Source organism: Malus domestica, chromosome 13 (genome assembly GCF_042453785.1).
Source record: "Malus domestica chromosome 13, GDT2T_hap1".
NCBI lineage: Eukaryota > Viridiplantae > Streptophyta > Magnoliopsida > Rosales > Rosaceae > Malus > Malus domestica.
This window is the reverse complement of record NC_091673.1, coordinates 43625412-43644037: the sequence shown is the minus strand read 5'-3', so window position 1 is coordinate 43644037 and position 18626 is coordinate 43625412. Positions and strand designations below refer to the sequence as shown.

Genomic DNA, 18626 nt, shown 5'->3' with positions numbered 1-18626 from the left:
TCTATAGGAGAATGCCTAAATGATCTTGCAGCTGGTGGCTTGCTGAGCACCGAAAGTGCTGTCCACTTATCTAATATCTTGGAGCGGACTCGACAATACTCCACTACTTTTGAAAGGGCTCTTCAGGCCGAGGACAACATAAAGGGTGCAAAGATTGCTCATGAAGCTAGTCGACCGGAGGTTGAGGCCATAAAAGCAAAGAAGACGCTACTGGTCGACCTTGATCATGTCAAACTTTAAAGGCATAGGTTGGCCGTTGCTTCAGAGCTCAAAAAGGATTTTGAAGCAATTACGTCTCGACTGACAGATTACGCGGTTGGCGCAAAGTAGATATAGCAACTTCAGCTTGATAAAAGAACAAGAAAGGCTGAAGTCACAATAGGTGAAGTAAGGTGGTTGGAACTGAGGGCCCTCTTGAAGACTTGCTTCCTTTTACCCCTTAGGATTTGGCTTTAGTAATCAGCTGTTGGATTCTTTTTGTAACTTCACTTGTACGCCTTTTGCAAAATTAATGAAATTAGCTATTCCCACATCTCCCAAGTGACTGGATAACATTTCTTTCTAAATTTCTCATTGATTGGTAGTTTATGTATCAAACCAGTTTGATCTCTGAGGTGGTATGCCCCATTGCCGAGAACTTTATGCACGATGAATGGTCTTTCCCAATTCGGCGACCATTTTTTGAATCTAGGATCTTTAATTCCTATTGGCAATATGGTTTTCCAAACTAGTTCACCTTCGTCGAACGTCTTTTGTCTGACCCGTCGATTATAAGCTCACTCGACAATCTTTTTCTGCACCACTAACAAATTATAGGCATTAAGTTGTGCTTCCTCCAAGTCTTCTAGCTCTTGCCTCATGGCTTGATTATACTCGGCACTAAACAAACTGCTTTGTTAGATTACTCATAATGAGTTTATACTTAGCTCGACTAGTAGCATTGCGTCGTACCCGTAAGTCAACGTATACGAGGTTGTCCTTGTTGCTGATTGGAGTGAAGTTCGATACGCCCATAATGCTCGTTCAACTTTAAATGCCACATCCCATGCTTCTCTTGAATCATTTTTCAAGGATCCTAATTAAAACTTTATTACTTGCTTCGGCCTGTCCATTTGCCTATGGGTAATACGGTGTGGACTGTTTTAGCCGTATTTTTAAACTTGCCGTGTATTCTCTGAAATGGTCGGCTGTGAAAATCGTGTCATTGTCTATTATAATCGTTTCAGGTACGTCGAATCTTGTCATAATATTTTCTTCCACGAAACTGCAGACCTTTTTCGAGGTTAACTTGGCGTATGACATTGCTTCAACCCATTTGGTGAAATAATCGGTTGCTACAAGTATCCATGCATGCTTTTGATGCGAATAATATAAGCACACAAATTAAACCCTCTTTTTGACAATTGTAGCAAAGTATGTAAGTAGGGATCGTTCTAAACCGGGGATTAGGAGGGCTTGCTAAAACCTCTAAACTGACTCAAAAACAAAAAGAAACAAAGTTAAAAATGTAAACAAAAGACTTTAAAACAAGAAAGTAAAAGGGGGATTTGAGTTTGGTGAAGTTGAAAGTAAAAACGAATAAACTAAAAACTTAAATAGATTTTAAACAAATTTGGGTTGAATGGATAATGGAAGGCTAGCTAAGGGGTTCTTCTCCACACATGTCTTGCTTGCATACAAAATGATTTCCAATTGCTCTTCAATAAGTTATGAATACTCAACGCCCCAAATTACCGTGAATTGCACTAATTAACTCTCAGTTTTTCAACAAGTTATTAGATTGGATGATTGCATACGACAACCCAAAACATTCCCTACAAGTTCCCTACATGAATTGCATAATAGAGATACAAGCAAGAATCATTAAGTTCTATGAAAAACATAAGCATTGACGAGGCACTCGTTACTATGATTTGCATGAAACTTATGCCAAGAATTTACTTAACGTGATTGTGACTAGCAACCTTCACTACTTGTGAATATAAGTTCATAACGATTAGGTGAAACTCCCTTATATTCTAGCATCAAATTCATGCATGAAAATTAAGTGTGCACTCTCAACCAACATACACAAATTAGTTTTTATACGAACGGATAAGTAAATTGAATTCACAATTCAAGAAACGCAATTGGAAGTAATCAAATCATATAGCAAGCATAAACATGGTTTTGAATCCCCCCTAGCCAAGGGGGGTTTAGTTCCTCATTATTACAAAACAAAGATAAACAAATTTAACCATTGAAAAACAAAGGGAAGAAAGCACCTACACGTTCCAACGATCCATGTTGGATAGCAAGCGCGTCCAAGGACTTTTCTCCTTCTCCTTGCCGCCACAACAAGGTTGGAATGATGTTGAAGGGTTGGTTATTTGGAGGAATGGATGGGAAGGGGTTTAGATATGTAGGAGAGGCAAGGAAAGGCTTGGAGAATGGTTAATTTCTGGATGATTTGAATGAGGTTGCTGCCATGGTATTTATAGGAAGAGGATGGACATGTTTAATGCAAAAATCTGGTGGAATGAAGTAGGTAAGGCATGGCAAGGTGGAGAATTGTTGGTGAGGGTAGGTTTTGAGTCATCCACTCACATGTCATGGTGAGTTAAGCATTGCATCATCCACTCAAATGTCATGGTGAGTTAAGCATTACATCATCCACTTAGATGTCATAGTGAGATAGGCATTGCATCATCACTAAAAAAAATCTGGTGGAATTAAAACAAAGGGAAGGCCACGGCATTGATGAATTTTATGGGGTATGCATGGTTTTGAGTGAAGTTTTGGCCAATCCTTCTAGAAATTTATCCCTTCTTGCAACTTGTATTTGTTTCACCAGATTTTTAGCATGTTCCTAGCCTCTTTTGTCTTCAAATTCGTCCATCCATCTTGCTCATATCATATGTAATCCATTACAAGCTCAAAACTGCTCCAAAATGCACCAAAATGCACTTTCTTGCTACCTTAGCCCTTTGGACCTACAAACACACGAAAATGGCTTAAAGTACTAAAATAACTAAGAACTAATAACGTAAATGCAAGAAAACTAGTTAACTAAGTCGCATAAATATGCGTCTATCAAATTCCCCCACACTTAGCTATTGCTAGTCCTCGAGCAAAATAAAACAAATAAAACATAACCTAACCTTCCAACATTTGCCTTAGGGATTTCCAATGCACATGACATGTTAAAGATTATCATTCCCACAGAATTGAGTCAATTTAACACTTAAGCACATACTTAATCATAGTCACTACTTACTAATTCACAATTAACCAATTAAAACAATGTTTTGAATGTAGTAACATGCCTTAGAGAATTCCCTCAATCCTTACAAGATACGCACTCTATTTTCACTCAGATTTTCTAACTACACACCCTATACTAGTTATATGTGAGAGAATTGATGTAGATATAAAAACGAATGCTCACATATATGTATAACAAAGAACACAATTTCTAGAGTTAATAAGCATGTTGAGATATGATCTCATGAATGGAATGCTACTACTTAGATGCGAGAACCAGTGACCCTATGCTCATACCAATCCCAAACTCCACATATTGAAACACATAACACTCAAGATTGAAGTTAAGGGTTGTAACGGGGTTAGGGGTGATTGGCTAACAATGAAAGGTAAGGAAACAAACGTTTTTAAAGCATAATAAGCAAAGTAATGAAATTGATGCTTAGAATTCCCTTTGAATGCAGCAACTAACTTTAAATACAATGGGGTTATTCATTCAACTTTTTAGGGCCGATTTCAACTTTTTGGACCCTTCTACAACAAACAACACTTGTGAGCCTTTCCTCACTTATTTCAAACTCTTTTTCTTTTCTTTTCAACACTTTTTCTATTCTTTTTTTTTTCTTTTTCTTTTCTAACCCGTGCCTTATTACTTTCTTTTGGCACACTAAACACAAAAATCTCATTCCCCCACACTTGTTTTCTGCATAAGGACAATCAAAAGGAATTCATTTTAAGTCATGCTTCATTATGCTTTAAAAACAAGGGTATGGATAGTCCTAATCTAGGCTAGGTAAGGGAAATGTGGTTTAACAAAGAAAACAGGCTAAACAAGGCTCAACGGGGATAAACTTAAACAAATATGTACGGGATAAGCTTTTTGGCTCTAGTTCACTACACAACTTCATCTTGAATATGTGTTATGCAAATCAATGTCATGCTTTGAATGGAACGGGCATAAGTTCTAGTATTTGGAACTTAAATGATGAAACGCCTTCTAAGTAGCAACCAAGCAAAGAATGATGAGATCATGCAACGACTTTAGAAAACAAAAAATGCACAGATTAATAACTCTCCAAAGAACGTATTAGGCTCAAGTCTCTCAAGGTTGTAGTGTTAGTTTGAGTTCCTTCCTTCAAGCATGTTACAAAAACTGATTTTTTTTCTTTGTGATTACATGTGAATTCGTAAACTATAACTATAACCAAGCATAAATCAAGAGCATATCAAACTTCCATCCATGTTTATAACTTTCTTTAACAGTCATGCAATTAAAAACCGAATCCTCATCATTGTGTTGGAAGGTACCCTAAGACACAAACAAACACACAAAAACAACTCTTTTTGGGTTTTTTTTTTTTTTTTTTTTTTTAAAACAATTTTTCAAATTTTTATGGGATTTTCGGACTTTTGACTTAAAACACACTAAAACATACCAAAACAGCTTAAAAAGGCTTAAAAACAGTGAAAAACAACATTAGAAATTATGAGTGAGAAAACCCTACAAATTTGCATCAAAACACTTTGGTTATCCCCCCCATACTTAAATCAAACATTGTCCTCAATGTTTCAAGCATAGACTAACACAAATAACAAACAAACAAACAAAACAGCAACTAAGCAATTTTAACATGGCATAAACGAAAACAACAACAAAGAGAAGGGTTTAGGAACGCAAATCTGGAATTTGGAGTGCTCTCTAGGTCTTCCTTTGTTGCATGCATGGGTTGCCTCCCAAGTAGCGCTTGCTTTAACGTCGTACAGCCGGACGAAGAACCCATTCACTCCTCAATGGAGTCCATGGCATGCAAGGGAATGTCATCCACGGTATGCTCCTCAAAGTTCTCGTAGTACGGCTTCAAACGATGCCCGTTCACCTTGAATTCGTGTCCCGTTTTCAAGCTTTGGATTTGGACTGCACCATGAACAAAAACATTAGTAATAACAAAAGGTCCAATCCACTTGGAACGTAACTTACCGGGAAACAAACGTAAACGGGAATTGAACAATAGCACTTTCTGCCCAATTGCGAACGTTTTGCCTCTAATCATCTTATCATGGAACGCCTTGGTCTTTTCCTTGTAAATGCTTGCGTTCTCGTATGCCTCGTGCCGTATCTCATCAAGCTCATTCAATTGGAACTTCCGGTGACTTCCCGCTTCATCAAGGTTCATGTTAAACTTCTTGACGGCCCAATGAGCTTTGTGCTCCAACTCAACGGGGAGATGGCACGATTTGCCGTAGACAAGCCGAAAGGGGGACATTCCAATGGGTGTCTTGTACGCCGTACGATACGCCCAAAGTGCATCATCTAACCGTAAACTCCAATCCTTCCTTGTTGGCCCAACGGTCTTCTCTAGGATTTGCTTGATCTCACGGTTGGAAACCTCGGCTTGGCCATTAGTTTGAGGATGATAAGGCGTAGAAACCTTATGATTGACATTGTATTTCCTCAATAACGCCTCAATGGTCCGGTTGCAAAAGTGTGACCCTCCATCACTAATGATCACTCGTGGCATGCCAAACCTTGCAAAAATGTTAGTTCTAATAAAATCTGCAACCACTTTAGAATCATTAGTCCGGGTGGCCTTTGCTTCCACCCACTTTGACACATAATCAACCGCAAGCAAAATATATATAAAACCATACGAAGAAGGAAAGGGACCCATGAAATCAATACCCCAAACATCGAAAATTTCAACATTTAGGATAGAAACCTGCGGCATTTGGTCCCTAGCACCAATGTTACCCATTCGTTGGCATTTATCACATGTTAAGCAAAAAGTTCTAGCATCCTTAAAAATACTAGGCCAATAAAATCCACATTGTAATACCTTAAGGGCAGTTCTTTGTGTGCCAAAGTGCCCTCCACATGCATATGTGTGACAAAAACTTAAAATTGAACGAAATTCAGAATCAAGCACACAACGACGAACAATTTGATCCGGGAAAAATTTCCACAAATATGGATCATCCCACACATAAAACCGTGCATCATGCCTAAGTTTATCACGTTGGTGCCTAGTGTAAGTGCTTGGAATTCTTTTTGTCACCAAAAAGTTCACCAAATCAGCATACCAAGGCTCACTAACCTTTATGGACATCAATTGTTCATCGGGGAATGTCTCCAAAATCGGCAAAGCCTCCTCATTATGCACCATTCGGCTCAAGTGGTCAGCCACTACGTTTTCACTTCCCTTCTTGTCACGAATCTCTATGTCGAACTCTTGAAGTAGCAACATCCACCGAATTAGCCGTGGCTTGGCCTCCTTTTTGGTGAGCAAGTACTTCAATGCTGCATGGTCAGTGAAAACAATTATTTTAGTACCAATTAGATATGATCTAAACTTATCTAAAGCAAAAACAACGGCAAGAAGTTCTTTTTCTGTAGTGGAATAGTTCAATTGTGCATCATTCAACGTCCGTGAGGCATAGTAGATGACGTGTGGCTTTTTGTCCTTCCTTTGTCCCAAAACAGCCCCTAAAGCGTAGTCGGATGCATCGCACATAAGCTCAAAAGGTAGGCTCCAATCTGGTGGAACAATGATGGGTGCCGTGGTTAACAACTCCTTGAGTTGATTGAATGATGCCGTGCACTCCTTGGTGAATTCAAACGCCACTTCTTTTTGTAGGAGACGGCAAAGAGGTTGTGCTATCTTCGAAAAATGTTTGATAAACCTACGATAAAATCCTGCATGACCAAGAAACGAACGAACCTCTCTAACCGAAGTCGGAGAGGGTAAGTGACGTACTAGATCTATTTTGGATTTATCCACCTCAATGCCGTTTTCAGAGATAATATGCCCTAAAACTATGCCTTGTTTTACCATAAAGTGACACTTTTCCCAATTTAAAACGAGGTTAGTTTCCATGCATCGTTTTAAGATTAATGTGAGATTTTCCAAGCAACCATCAAACGAATCGCCAAAGACACTAAAATCATCCATGAATACCTCAATAATCTTCTCAATAAAATCTGAAAAAATACTTACCATGCATCGTTGGAACGTGGCCGGTGCATTGCATAAACCGAATGGCATGCGGCGGTAAGCAAAAGTACCAAATGGGCACGTGAAGGTGGTCTTTTCTTGGTCTTCCGGAGCTATGACAATTTGATTATATCCCGAATAACCGTCAAGAAAACAATAAAAAGAATGACCGGCTAACCTTTCTAGCATTTGATCGATGAATGGTAGTGGAAAGTGGTCCTTCCTTGTGGTGTTGTTGAGCTTCCTATAGTCAATGCATACTCTCCAACCTGTTTGAATACGGGTTGGCACAAGCTCGTCCTCGGCATTCTTCACCACAGTGACTCCAGACTTCTTTGGGACAACTTGAACCGGTGAGACCCAACGGCTATCCGAAATTGGATAAATCACCCCACAATCGAGAAGCTTTATAATCTCCTTTTTCACGACTTCCATCATTGGAGGGTTGAGTCGGCGTTGAGCCTCTCGAGTTGGTTTAGCCCCCTCCTCTAGAAAGATGCGATGCAGGCACGTTGTAGGGCTAATTCCCTTAATATCGGCCAATGTCCATCCGATGGCTGTTTTGTGCTCTTTCAACACCCGAATCAACTTTTCTTCCTCTAATGCCGTGAGTGATGAAGAGACAATGATGGGCAACGTCTCTTCCTCTCCCAAGAATGCATACTTTAAATGATCCGGCAACGGTTTAAGCTCAAGAACGGGGGCCTGAATCACAGAAGGTAACAACGTATTAGTGGAAACGGGAATTGGAATTGGGTTAGACGGCTTACCATGATGTTTTGGCAATGATTCCAAGGCAGCCACAAGCTCGGCATGTTCATCATTTGGTACGGCCATGTTGGGTTTTGTGCCAAATCCTTGTGCAATTGTCGTTTCGAGTGGATCGTCTTCCAACATATCAAGATAATCCTGCGCCAATTCATCCAATATATCAATAGAAAAACAAGAATGATCATCTTTAGGAAATTTCATAGCTTCAGAAATGTTAAAGTTAATAATCTCCCCATCAAATTCCATTGTCAACGTCCCTTTGAACACATCGATCTTGGTGCGTGCTGTTTTCATGAATGGCCTCCCAAGTAGAATTGGCAATGGGGTGACATTTGGTGAGTCCTCCATCTCTAAAACGTAGAAATCCGCTGGAAATATCAAGTTATCCACCTGCACCAATACATCCTCCAAAACTCCTTTCGGATATGCATTAGAACGATCGGCTAATTGAATTATAACACCATCGTTTTTAAGTTCTCCTAAGTTCATTGATGCATAAATTGAGTATGGCATGACGTTAATTGAGGCTCCTAGATCTAACATAGCATGTTCAAATTTAGTATTGCCTATAACACATGGAATTGTAAAACTTCCCGGATCTTTGCATTTAGGAGGTAATTTTCTTTGCAAAACAGCGGAAACATTCTCACTTACCTGGACAACCTCTTTGTTTGAAATTCTCTTTCTTGTCGTACATAGTTCCTTCAAAAACTTGGCGTACCTAGGTACTTGCTTAATTGCGTCAAGGAGAGGTATATTGACTTGCACTTTCCGGAACGTCTCTAGAATGTCCTTTTCAGCTTCTTCTTTCTTTGTTTGCTTGAACCTACTAGGAAAGGGGACATTCAAAGGAAAATCATTAGTAGGAATGGAATTGGACACGGTTGTACCTTTATTTGGCAGATTGGATGGCTTAGGAGCCATGGAGACTTGCGGCAAAGGAACCTTTTTCCTTACCGTGGCCAACCCTTGTTCCTCCTCTTCAAGTATCACTTCCTCCACCTTGTTTGGGGCTGTTCCAACTTGTTTCCCGCTTCTTAACATGATTGCCTTGGCAGATTCAAAGCCTCCTTTTGGATTTGCAATGGTTGAGCTAGGCAACTTGCCTTGCTCTCGAAACTGCCCCATGAACTCGGCAATTTGCCCTACTTGTTTCTCCAACTCGTCCACCTTTTTGTCCCTATTTTGCATTCCCTGCGCCATAGAAGTTAGTAAATTAAAAATTTGATCATTATCAATAGACGAACCTGATTTTTGGGCAGGTTGTGCTTGGGGTTGAGTTGGTGCAAACGGCTTTTGATAGAAACCCGGGGGTTGTTGCCTCAATCCGCTTTGTTGTTGGCCTTGTTGGGGTTCTCGCCATTTGAAATTCGGATGATCACGCCAACCGGGATTGTAAGTATTGGAAAAGGGGTCATTCCTTGGTTGGTATTGGTTGCCAAATCCCACGGCATTGAGGGTCTCCCACCCTCCATTTTCTATCAACTGTGGGCACTTGTCCGTAAGGTGGCCTTGCATGGAACACACGCCACAAGCTGCCACGTTTTGCACTTTTGGACCTTCCACTACCTGAGAAAGCAAAGTAGTAAGGTTAGCCATTTGATTTTGAAGTTCGGTTATGGCACTTACCTCATTGACTTGATGTGGTCGTGGGTTACTCCTTTGTCCAACGCCTTCGTATTGTTGAGCATTCAACGCACGGTTGGAAATTAAAGTCTTTGCTGCTGTGGGGGTCTTGTCCACCAAGGCTCCTCCCGCCGAGGCATCTAGCATTTGACGTTCGATAGGTAGTAGCCCCTCATAGAAGTATTGCAAAAGAAGTTCCTCCTTCATCTGATGCTGTGGACAAGAAGCAACAAGAGATTTAAAACGTTCATAATAAGTAGGAAAAGATTCACCTTCCTCTTGTTGAATTCCACTTATCCTTTTCCGTAGGAGGATGACTCGAGAAGTTGGGAAAAACTTTTCCAAGAAGGCCCGTTTCATGCTTTCCCATGATGTGACGGTTCCGGGCGCCAATTCGTACAACCAATCCTTCGCCTTTTCCAAGAGAGAGAAAGGGAAGGCTTTCATCTTCAAAATACTCCCATCGACATTGACGGGGTTCATGCTCGAACACACCACCTCGAATTCTTTCAAGTGTTTGTTAGGATCTTCCATGGACAACCCATGGTACTTCGGAATGTGGTGTAACAAGCTTGACTTCAATTCAAATTCTTCTGTCTTTCCTCGGGCTGCTGCGGGGTATTGGATGCATAGAGGTGCGGCATTGTCCAATCCCGAAGCTGAAAGTTCTTTGATTGTTCGATTGTCTACCTCCATGTCTTTTTCTGCCTCCTCCTTTTCTTCAAATTCGGATTCAGAACTAGAACTAGGTGGACTAGGTTCTGGTACTTTCCTTTTTCTTCTCAAAGTTCGTTCAAAATTGTCGTCAAACTCCGATATATGTGCACGAACTGGTTGAGAACTACGAGTCATAAACTAGTACCTGAAATAAATAAAATCAAATAAAATTAAAACACACATAAAAGAAATAAAAAAAAAAAAAGAAACAATGGGGATTTAGCAAAGTTGCTAATCCCCGGCAACGGCGCCAAAATTTGATGCGAATAATATAAGCACACAAATTAAACCCTCTTTTTGACAATTGTAGCAAAGTATGTAAGTAGGGATCGTTCTAAACCGGGGATTAGGAGGGCTTGCTAAAACCTCTAAACTGACTCAAAAACAAAAAGAAACAAAGTTAAAAATGTAAACAAAAGACTTTAAAACAAGAAAGTAAAAGGGGGATTTGAGTTTGGTGAAGTTGAAAGTAAAAACGAATAAACTAAAAACTTAAATAGATTTTAAACAAATTTGGGTTGAATGGATAATGGAAGGCTAGCTAAGGGGTTCTTCTCCACACATGTCTTGCTTGCATACAAAATGATTTCCAATTGCTCTTCGATAAGTTATGAATACTCAACGCCCCAAATTACCGTGAATTGCACTAATTAACTCTCAGTTTTTCAACAAGTTATTAGATTGGATGATTGCATACGACAACCCAAAACATTCCCTACAAGTTCCCTACATGAATTGCATAATAGAGATACAAGCAAGAATCATTAAGTTCTATGAAAAACATAAGCATTGACGAGGCACTCGTTACTATGATTTGCATGAAACTTATGCCAAGAATTTACTTAACGTGATTGTGACTAGCAACCTTCACTACTTGTGAATATAAGTTCATAACGATTAGGTGAAACTCCCTTATATTCTAGCATCAAATTCATGCATGAAAATTAAGTGTGTACTCTCAACCAACATACACAAATTAGTTTTTATACGAACGGATAAGTAAATTGAATTCACAATTCAAGAAACGCAATTGGAAGTAATCAAATCATATAGCAAGCATAAACATGGTTTTGAATCCCCCCTAGCCAAGGGGGGTTTAGTTCCTCATTATTACAAAACAAAGATAAACAAATTTAACCATTGAAAAACAAAGGGAAGAAAGCACCTAAACGTTCCAACGATCCATGTTGGATAGCAAGCGCGTCCAAGGACTTTTCTCCTTCTCCTTGCCGCCACAACAAGGTTGGAATGATGTTGAAGGGTTGGTTATTTGGAGGAATGGATGGGAAGGGGTTTAGATATGTAGGAGAGGCAAGGAAAGGCTTGGAGAATGGTTAATTTCTGGATGATTTGAATGAGGTTGCTGCCATGGTATTTATAGGAAGAGGATGGACATGTTTAATGCAAAAATCTGGTGGAATGAAGTAGGTAAGGCATGGCAAGGTGGAGAATTGTTGGTGAGGGTAGGTTTTGAGTCATCCACTCACATGTCATGGTGAGTTAAGCATTGCATCATCCACTCAAATGTCATGGTGAGTTAAGCATTACATCATCCACTTAGATGTCATAGTGAGATAGGCATTGCATCATCACTAAAAAAAATCTGGTGGAAGTAAAACAAAGGGAAGGCCACGGCATTGATGAATTTTATGGGGTATGCATGGTTTTGAGTGAAGTTTTGGCCAATCCTTCTAGAAATTTATCCCTTCTTGCAACTTGTATTTGTTTCACCAGATTTTTAGCATGTTCCTAGCCTCTTTTGTCTTCAAATTCGTCCATCCATCTTGCTCATATCATATGTAATCCATTACAAGCTCAAAACTGCTCCAAAATGCACTTTCTTGCTACCTTAGCCCTTTGGACCTACAAACACACGAAAATGGCTTAAAGTACTAAAATAACTAAGAACTAATAACGTAAATGCAAGAAAACTAGTTAACTAAGTCGCATAAATATGCGTCTATCAGCTTTGCCAATGCGAAAGACAATATGATCTTGCCGATTACATCCATGGCCTATCCTCTGAATGACCATGGTTTGGTGACCGAGTGAAGCAATTCGGCCGGGACCCTTTGTACAGGTCCATGGATATGACATTGTACACACCCTTTTGCGTACTCAATACAATCTTTTAATATACTCAGCCAAAAATAACCGTGTCGTCGGAGCAACCAACGTGTTTTGCGTCCGGATTGATGAGCCATACATGTTCTTTTGTGTACCTTTGTGATAGCCTGGGCAGCTTCTTTCGGGCCGAGGCATAGTAACAAGAAACCATCTTCACTTTTTTGGTATAGTTCATTTTGATACTTCACGTAATTTGTGGCATGTACCCTAGTCTTGTGGTCGGACTTACCACTAGGATCATCAAGGTACTGCATGTTTCATCTTCTCCAATCGTTTGGTAATGTCTTAACCGCGCAGACATCTACTGGATCTTCTCGTTCCAACAATGAAGGTAGAGACATAACTCGTGTATGGATCACATGGTCGTGTTGAAGAACTTGTTGATTAACCAAGGTCGGGTGTGGTCGTCTACTACTGGTATAACTCGACCTAGTTTGCCCCTAGGAGTTATGCTCCAAAGGCTATTTGGCCCAGTTCATCGACGACAGTGTTTCGAGCTCGTGAGATGTGCTTAAATGTGATGCCCTCGAATGATTCGGCCAAATAACTAGCAACCACGTGATAGGGCACCAGAATGCAACTCATGCAACGAAAAGTCCCATTGAGTTGGTTAATCACAAGTTCTGAATCGCCAAGTACTAGGACGTGGGCCACTTTTAAGTCGTGAAGGATATGAAGGTCGATGATGAAGGCTTCATATTCGGCTTGATTGTTTGTACAATCAAAATCTAGTTTGAGGGAGAAATACCATCGATAATAGTCCCCTACCCTGGCCGAGGTCGAGGTACTAGAGCCGTCAAAATACATTGTCCAGTAATTATCACGTGTTTCTATCATGCCATATCGACGTCATTGCCTTCAACATAGTATAGGGAAAGATGTTGAGCTAAGAAATCGGCTAGTGCCTACCCTTTGATGGCTTTCTGAGGGACATATTGCAAGCTAAATTTGGATAGTGCCATTGTCCATTTTCCAATTCGGCCTTTTACTATTGGTCGAGTGAGCATATACCGAATGACATCGGTCTGGGTGATGACCTGAGTGACAGAAGAGAGCATATAATGCATGAGTTTCGATGCCGCAAAAAACAAAGCCAGGAAAAGTTTTTCGACTGATGAATAATTCTCTGGTGAGTTAAGATTCCTGCTTAGGTAAAAGATGGCCTGCTCACACCCCGTATCATTGTCCTGTGCAAGGAGGCAACCGATGGATTCTTCGGCTATCGAGATGTATAGCTTGAGAGGTTTACCGCGTTGAGGCGGTACAAGTACATGTGGGGTTGTGAGAGAAACCTTGATTTGTGTGAAGGTCGCTTGATGCTCCTCACACCATTCGAACTTGTCAGAGCCCTTGAGTTTCAAAAGCATGGAGAGAGCCTTCATTTTTCCTGCTGAATTAGCAATGAAACGGTGTAGGAAATTGTTTTTTTCGAGCAAAGTCTGTAATTCCTTTTTGTTTTTCGGGGGTGGAGCATTGATGATTGCGCGAACCTTTTTTTTGTCTACCTCGATGCCGCGATGATGTACAAGGAAACCCAAAAAGTTGCTGACTGATACACCGAAGGCGCACTTAGCTGGGTTCATTTTGAGGTTATGTTGGCGTATACGAAGGAAAGCTTGTCAAAGATCATCGAGATGAATTCGGCGACATTTCGACTTGACTACAACATCATGTAGACCTTGACAATGGTACCAATCAAGTCATGAAAAATGGTATTCATAGTGTGTTGACATGTGGCATTGGCGTTTTTAAGGCCAAATGGCAAAACTACCCATTCGTATGTCCCGAGTGCCCCCAGGCAATAAAAAGTCATTTTGTGGACATCGGTCTCGGCAATGAAGATCTGGTTGTAGCCAGCATGGCCATCCATAAAGGATAACATCTCGTGGTTTGCCACAGCGTCAATTAGCAAGTCTAAAATTGGCTTCGGATATTCGTCTTTAGGTGTTGCCAAATTCATATTACTAAAATGGATGCAAATACATAGTGAAAGAAAAATTTTGTCCTAGCTAAGAACATGTGAGAACATTTGAACACATAAGCAAACTAATAACACTTTAAAGTAGGCATGCATTAAAAAACAATTCTAAAACCCATGACTTTCAAATCCTAGTGAATGGTGAACCACAAGACTTTCTAACAACATTAAAGAGAAGAAAGGATTTTGAGATTCATTACCCTTGAAGCTCATCCTTGTTTACACAAGGGATTCACCCAAGTGGAGGGCCTTCAAATCACCTCTTAGCTCCTTAGATCTTCCTTGTGATTTTCTTCCTTTTTGATACTCCTTTGCTCCTTGAGGATGTGAGGAAAGGATCTCCAAGAACACCAAAGATTTAGTGTCTCTAAGTCTCCACCAAAGATGTAGTGTGAAGAGAAGATGGATGATTTAGAGAGATTTTTGATGCTAGTAAAAGTCTCCCTAAGTGGCCGGCCTCTATAGAGAAAAAGGAGAGAAAAAGTTTTTCTTCTTTGCCTCAAGAAAACCCTAGTGAGAGAATGGCTATAAAGTTGCCTTTATACCACCTCACATGTGAGTGGTAAACTGGCAATTAAGCCAAGTTTGCATCCACTCACCCTATGGCCGGTTTTGGACTTAGTTATTGGGCTAATTTCCATTTAGTTTTTGTTGTCACACAACCTAAAATCAATGGGTCTTGTGGACCAAAAACCCTTTTGGGCCCTGAAGCCCAAAACCAACTTAAAAGCCCAATATGAACCTTTCGTAAGATTAATTAACTAATTAATTAAATTAATTAATCTTGACCATTCTCAATTAAACTGTTTAATTGCTTATCCATCTCATTTATATTTCTTCACTTTCATCCTTACTTGGTGTACGATCTATTAGGTTCCAATAAACGAGGCAGTGGGCGATTGTTACTCTTAACGATCGATTATGAATTGAAACTACATTTCAATTCTCCCTTTGATGAAGATTAGTGTTTGCTAATTTTGAAGGCTTGTCATGGCTACCCTAGCTAAGTAGAAGTGGTTGGAGAACCTATCCAATTACAATTACAATGCAATATGGTCCTTCTCTAATACAATACTCTTAATCACATTGTTTGAGTGATAGTTTGTTTCATGTCTACTATCCAATGTGACACTTCTCTATATGATTCAATTGAATATGATTTGGAACAGACTTCCTAAGCCATATTCGTATGCTTTGGCCAAAGACTCCCGAATCATATCTCAGAGTATTCTCTCTCCACCATGGAAGGTTAGAGATCCCTTGTTGTGCATTCATATGCCTACATGACTAGATAGCTTGACCCCAACAATGTCGTGGACACTCTCAATGGAATGCCTTTAACATGATCAAAGATCAAGGACCCAACCATTAGACATCTATCATGCCTAAGGTCAAAGGACTACTTTGCATATTGCAACTTACGAGTTCTTACATGACATGTATGTTCGAACTCTTTTTTTATCATTGTTTAGTGTACTCAATTACCTTTCGAGCACCTATGTGTTTGTCTCAGTGACCAACACTAAATGACTTGAGACTAGTCATACTCACGCTTGAGTTAACATAACACATACTAACCTTAGCGGATTGTCAATGCCCAATTGGAAATCCTATGTCTAGAAACGTTTTAGGAATGAACATAAGAGAAAGGTCTCGTTAATCTAACTTACTTAGATCACTTCTCTCTTAGATTAAATACATTCCTTGGATTCCCTTATTGCTTAAACACATAATACAATAAATAGTGATTAACAATAAGATTTGCCCTTCATTAAACATATAATAGTTTAGCACAATAAGTATTCCAAAAGCTATTACATCAAATTAGTGGCTTTGTGGGCATACTTTCAACACATAGAGCACCACTTTTCTTTAAAATTGGTATGATATTTGCCAACCATTCGACGTATCGAGCTGTTCGAATAAACCTGGCTTTTAAAAGTCAAACAAGTTTGTCTTTTATGACGAGCTGAACTTTGGTCGAGAATCGTTGAGGAGGTTGGCAAAAAGGTTTCCAACCAGCTTTGATGCATAATTCGTGCTCTACGAGCGTTCGATCTAGGCCAGGCATCTCATGGTAATTCCAAGCAAAACAATCATTAAATTCTTTGAGTAATTTACAAAGTCCTGTTTTCATGGGTTAGGGTAACGAAGTACTAATGAATAAAGGCTGAGGGTTATCGGCCGTGGCAGTGTTTATTTCCTCTTATGGATCCTTGACCTGGGGCCATTTGTCTTCGAGCTCAGCCGGGGCAGCTTGGACCTTCTCCAGTGACAAGATTGGACCATAATCTCAATCAGCATGGAACTCGACTAAGTTTACGCTAGAATTTGGTTGTTTGGAAATGGCATACCAATAGGCCAGCAGTCATTCCATGGTGGATGAAACTGCGGCTTGGCATCTATTCTGTTTAATATCAGACATCAGGACGGGCAATTAGGTCAGCTAATCCGAGTTTTGCTGAATCCTGGTGAACAATCTGGGCGCCAACCTCAATAGCCATTTGAATTGAGTTATGAGTCCACCGTCCTTCCTTGTTAGACCCTTGTAGGGTGATATAGCTGACGTGATCATCGTAATAACGAGCCTGAATCATATTAGCTTCGAACGATTGATTGTCGGCCAGATGGATCACTATCGATTTACCACCCCAGAAGATAAAGACTTGATATAGTGATGATGGGATACAACTTGTTTGGTGGATCCAATCACAACTGAGCAAGGCATTATACTCAGTTTTTGAATCGACTATGAAAAACTCGGTTATATGATTGCGACCTGCGATGTTTAACTCCAGGGGAAACACTCCCTTGGTTTAGGACTTGTCCCCGACGAAGCTACTCATAGTTACCTCTGATGGGATGAGCTCATCGTTAGATCATTGTAATGCCTTCATGATGGAAACGGGCATATGTTGATTGTTACCCCACAATCGATGAAACTTTTGGAAACTGGGTATCCTTCAATATGAGCTATAATATACAACGGTTTAAATGTTGAAGATTAAGGGAAGAAAAACAGGGAATAGTTCAGCAAGAACCGCCTTAAGTTTATCTTCTCGGCTTACTGGTTTGGCCTCCACGGTGGCGACAAAGTCGACTTGTGTTGCTTCCTCGACAACCATGTCCTTATCCAGGAAATTCGGTTGGGACTTGATTGGTTAGAACTCAGCAGGTAAGATGTGGACAATGCTGATTTCCATATTTTTGAGGATCGAAGGGCCCATTGGGTCTTGATCTTAGTCTTTTGCATTTTCGGGCAAGGTATCCTGCTCCCGATCATCTTCGACTTAATCATTCTCTGCTTCAGTGAGTAATTGTTCCTATGGTACATCAACTAGAGCCATTTCATTTTGTTCGTCATCCTCGAGCTTGGTTGATGTTGGGACTTGGCTCTACCCCTGTGAAGCTTTGCAGGTCCGCTCCTGTTAAGTAATGAGGGCATCCCTTGTGTCCAAATAAGCATCTAAACACGCCACGCGTTCTTTTTCGTTGATCGTAAGGCCGAAGAGGGCCACAGCTGAGCCTTTTGGCATGCTTTTGGTAGACTGTATAGGTCATTAACATAATGCTTTTTATGAAACTCTCACATGTATTCCAAAGCTTCGCCAGGAAATGGTGGATGAAGATTTCATCGGATTTTAATTAATGGCTCTTGTGGGGGTAACAGAGGAAATTTGTTTTCCACTTCCTTCCTGAATTGCTCGAAACGACCTTTCATTTCTCCAGGTCGAATGAGGAGTTTGATGCGCTTATTAGATTCTTCAATTATGGTTTCACACTCTCGGTCGATCACCGTTTTCCCTTGAAGTAACTCAGCCATGATTGCCGGGGGTTGTCGGTCTTCTTTGCTACCTGTTGTTTCTTTCGACTGCCATTTAGTGGTTGAGGTAACCTGGGCTGTTTGTCGGTGAGCCATACAGTCTATTCGTTGTCGCCGACATTTTTACGATTTGAACAATGCGGTATACACACCGGTAGGAGAATTATAGGTATACTATCATTGGTCGTGTGGCTCAGGTGACTTGAAAGTTCTCTTGGTTGAGGATGAACTCAAACTGCTAGAGTTATGCACATAATAATCCTCGTTATAAAATGATGCATCAAAACCGTATCGCCTTCTGACTGGAGGTGACTTGTCATTTTGTGCTTGGGGACCTAGCCTATCGAAAACT

At 40.3% G+C, this 18626-nt stretch overlaps 1 protein-coding gene across 1 annotated transcript; it reads right to left on the bottom strand.

Annotated features, from left to right (window-relative positions):
* Positions 1–5024: 5024 nt before the first annotated feature.
* LOC139191004 (uncharacterized) lies at positions 5025–5507 on the bottom strand. The gene is made up of 2 exons (XM_070811502.1): positions 5222–5507; positions 5025–5158 (listed from the first exon to the last, which is right to left on the bottom strand). The coding sequence occupies exons 1-2, from the start codon at positions 5505–5507 to the stop codon at positions 5025–5027; spliced, it is 420 nt and encodes a 139-aa protein (XP_070667603.1).
* Between the last annotated feature and the right edge of the window lie 13119 nt (positions 5508–18626).

Excerpts from the sequence above, each read along its gene's own strand:
- LOC139191004 (XM_070811502.1), bottom strand. The coding sequence starts at position 5,507 with ATGTCCCCCTTTCGGCTTGTCTACGGCAAATCGTGCCATCTCCCCGTT. Across the intron at positions 5,159-5,221 it reads CCGTTTACGTTTGTTTCCCG|TCCAAATCCAAAGCTTGAAA; the intron begins GTAAGTTACGTT and ends TTCATGGTGCAG.